Below are 3461 nucleotides of genomic sequence, written 5' to 3' on the forward strand. Positions count from 1 at the left end.
TTCTCCTTCTGTGTCTTCCCTCCCGAAGTCGTCTCCTCCTTCTGTGTCTTCCCTTCCCAAGTCGTCTCCTCCTTCTGTGTCTTCCTTTCCAAGTCGTCTCCTCCTTCTGTGTCTTCCCTTCCCAAGTCGTCTCCTCCTTCTGTGTCTTCCCTTCCCAAGTCGTCTCCTCGTCAAGTCATCTCAATTTTAAATTTTATAGAAGGTACTAAATTGTTTAAACTAACTAAAAAACTATCCAAGTTGTGAACAAGTGGCCAAATGCATAGTATGTCATCGACATACCTGTACCAAATAACATTACGTGGAAGAATACGAGACAACAACTCCCTTTCAAAAAATTCCATGTACAAATTACTCAACAGAGGAGAGTAAAATTGAGATAGAACAAGAGAACAAATTACCCTTTCTAGATGTTACTATTCACAGAAAAGAAAGGTACTTCAGGTTTGATGTTTTTCGTAAACCAACTAACGTTCTTTCATATGTTCACTATTATTCTGCTCACCACCTTAACACAAAAATCTCAGTTTTTACCTCCATGTTTCTTAGAGCTTTTAGAGTTTGTAGTCCTGAATTTTTAGATGAAGAAATAAAAAAGATTTATGAAATAGCATCAAACTTGAGATACCCAAATCATGTGATAGTTAGATCACAACATAAGGCCAAGAAGTCCTATGTTGATTCTTCCCCAAAAGATCCTTTTAATAAAAAGAATCTTTTGGTTCTTCCCTTTCATCCTAATTTGGTAAAACTCCCTCGTTTCCTTAAGATGTTTAATGTTAATGTTGTGTTTAAGAACCATACAATCAAAGAACTTCTTATCAAGAATTCACCGGATAATTCGGCGGGGTGTGTCTACTCTATCCCTTGCAAGAATTGTAATTCGTGTTACATTGGCCAGACTGGCAAGGAATTAAAACTTAGATTGAACCAGCATAAGTATAGTGTCCGTACTGGCCAATCTTCAAGTGGGATTTTTGCTCACATTAGAGACTACAATCACTGTATTGATTGGGACAATTCCCAAGAAATTGTTTCAAGTAATTCTTATTTGATAAGAAATATAATTGAATCGTGTATCATTAAAAAAACTTTTAATGAAAATCTCAATTGCACTGGTCTTTTTAAATTAGATAATTTTGTTATTAACCAAATTGTAGGACAATGTCCCAAAGCTCCGCCTTAGCGATCTTGTGTGACCTTTTTTCACCTGTGTCATCTGTCACCCATTTTTATTTATTTATTCTTGTTATTATTATTTTCTATTATATATATGTATGTATGCATATGTATATAATTTGTTTCTTTGTAAGTCAATCTTTATGTTGAATCACATGTGTCAATTGTCACCCTTCTTATTTCTTGTTATTATCTTTTATGTTGAATGTCCTTTTTTTCACCTTGTCATTTGTCATCCTTATGGTTTATGCTGTGTGACATTTTTTCACCTGTTCCAATTGTCACCCATTTTATTTATTGTTTTTATATTTTTGTTTCTTTGTAAGATAATCCTTTCGTATTTACGTGTTATTCTTTGTTGTGACACTATGTACTTTGAAAATGTCTTAATAGACGAAAACGTTCAGTATTCCGATCTTTAATTTCCTCGTGGTTACAAGCAAAAATCTTTATTCACGTGTTTTATGTGATTACTGTTGCATATATATACATATACATATATACATATATATATATGTATATGAATATATATATATACATGTATATTATATATATATATATATATATATATATATATATATATATATATATATATATATATGAGAGAGAGGGAGAGAGATTTCTAGTCTTTTTTCTGGCTACTGACTGATAATTTCATTCGGTCGAGAATCTTTCTTTTGGAAGACAGAGAGACAGAAGAGACCTCTATCAAAATTCGACCGTTGTTAACAATCTACCTTTGTTTTAGCCTCCACCAGACGATTTTATTCAGATGGGAGGAAGCTCCGGGAACGATAGAGATGATTTCGCTCTATTTAGAGATTTTGCTTTTATTCAACGCTAAATTGTCTTATTCAGCTGAGGGAAACAATTACTTTGAGACCCTGGATAACCATTACTTTCTGTATACTTTCTTATGTAAACTTTCTGTGTACTTTCTTATATACTTTCTGTGTGCTTTCTAATTAAATACTTTCTATATACTTTCTTATATACTTTCTGTATACTTTCCTGTACACTTTCTAAATACTTTCTTCCATACTTTCTATAGTTCCTTTATATCTTTAGCCGTATTTTCATCTCTTTTTATTTTGCTTTTCAGATACTTTCCTGGTATTTTACTTTCGACACTGAGGAATATCCTTGGGAATTCGCGGTTTCCATCCGCGATCTCTCAGCTCGACGATGTCTAGGAGAAGGTATGTCATTCTTGGGCTCGTCAACTTTCTTTCTGTGATCTCATTGATGACGGAGTAAATGTCGCTGACGGCCTTAGTCCCAATGGGCGACGTCTTCACCGACTGGTCCAATTTTTGGCCAGCGGTTTGTAGAAGAGCGCACGCTGCTTCAAGAGAAGCCTCGTCCCTTTTTTCGAGAAGAGATTTAATGCAAAGCGCTACTCTTCGGGACTCAAATATTCCTTCCAGGGATAAGTTGGCGATATATGTGCATAATGCGACATATCGCTTTCTCTTTTTAATACAGTCTAATTCCTCTTCCGCGTTATGCTTCCCCGAGTTGGGGTTTGGATTTTCTGAGACTTCAAACAGGCGCTTACACAGTATTCCGAGACGGGTCCTGAAGGCCTGTGCACTTTCCTTAGATAGCTTTTTCAAGAGTAATGAGCAGAGTTGGGAATAAGTCCTTGAATAAAACTGCTGACAAATTGCAAACTCTGTTACTAATTCTGCGGCTAGTTCCACTGCTGCCTGGTTTTCTGCGAGGTACACGCGGATCTGGTCAGAAACTCGTTCAAAGTTTTTGGGAGATAGCTTATTGAAGAGGGATTTCACGGGGCCCAATCCTGTGACTTTTGTCTCAAAGTGCTTGGGGCGTTCCTTGGAGATGGGGGATGTCGACTCTTCAGTACTTCGTCTCTAATGCCAGTTCGGTGGAATGGGAATGACGCGGGGGGCAGTCGCCCTTGGCCCTGGAGGCATATATTTTTCCTCATTTTTTTTATTTTCATTAGGAAACACTTTCATACTCTTTCCTTTATTTCCAATAATACATGTATTTCCCTTTTCAGGGCCCCGTTCTTGAACATCCTTGGAAAAGGATCGCGACCCTGTTGGTATACATTCTTTATTTCTTCTATTATTTTTAATACTACACGTTTTCAAACTATTTTCATTATCTTTTCTTATGCATACCTTTTCCCTTTCAGGTACCCTGCTTTGAACTTCTTCACTTCCCGGCCGCGACCTTGATGATCCCGACTCAAAAAGAAACTCTGCCAAATCCCTAGACAGGGGCTCCGCGTACTCTGTTACGCTAAACAG

The 3461-nt window shown here is 36.7% G+C and overlaps 1 protein-coding gene across 1 annotated transcript in view; it reads right to left on the reverse strand.

The window, feature by feature from the left end:
* Window positions 1-2297: 2297 nt before the first annotated feature.
* The window catches only part of LOC143019027 (uncharacterized), a 1308-nt gene continuing 144 nt past the window's right edge, over window positions 2298-3461 (reverse strand). Inside the window, exons 2-3 of the mRNA XM_076174728.1 lie at window positions 3333-3445; window positions 2298-3056 (exon numbers count right to left, since the gene is read on the reverse strand). Coding sequence (XP_076030843.1) covers window positions 2298-3056; window positions 3333-3445 — 872 coding nt within the window. The remainder of the gene's footprint in view (window positions 3057-3332; window positions 3446-3461) is intronic.

Source organism: Oratosquilla oratoria, chromosome 36 (assembly GCF_046742065.1).
Source record: "Oratosquilla oratoria isolate Oo_2021 chromosome 36, ASM4674206v1, whole genome shotgun sequence".
NCBI classification, from domain to species: Eukaryota; Metazoa; Arthropoda; class Malacostraca; order Stomatopoda; family Squillidae; genus Oratosquilla; species Oratosquilla oratoria.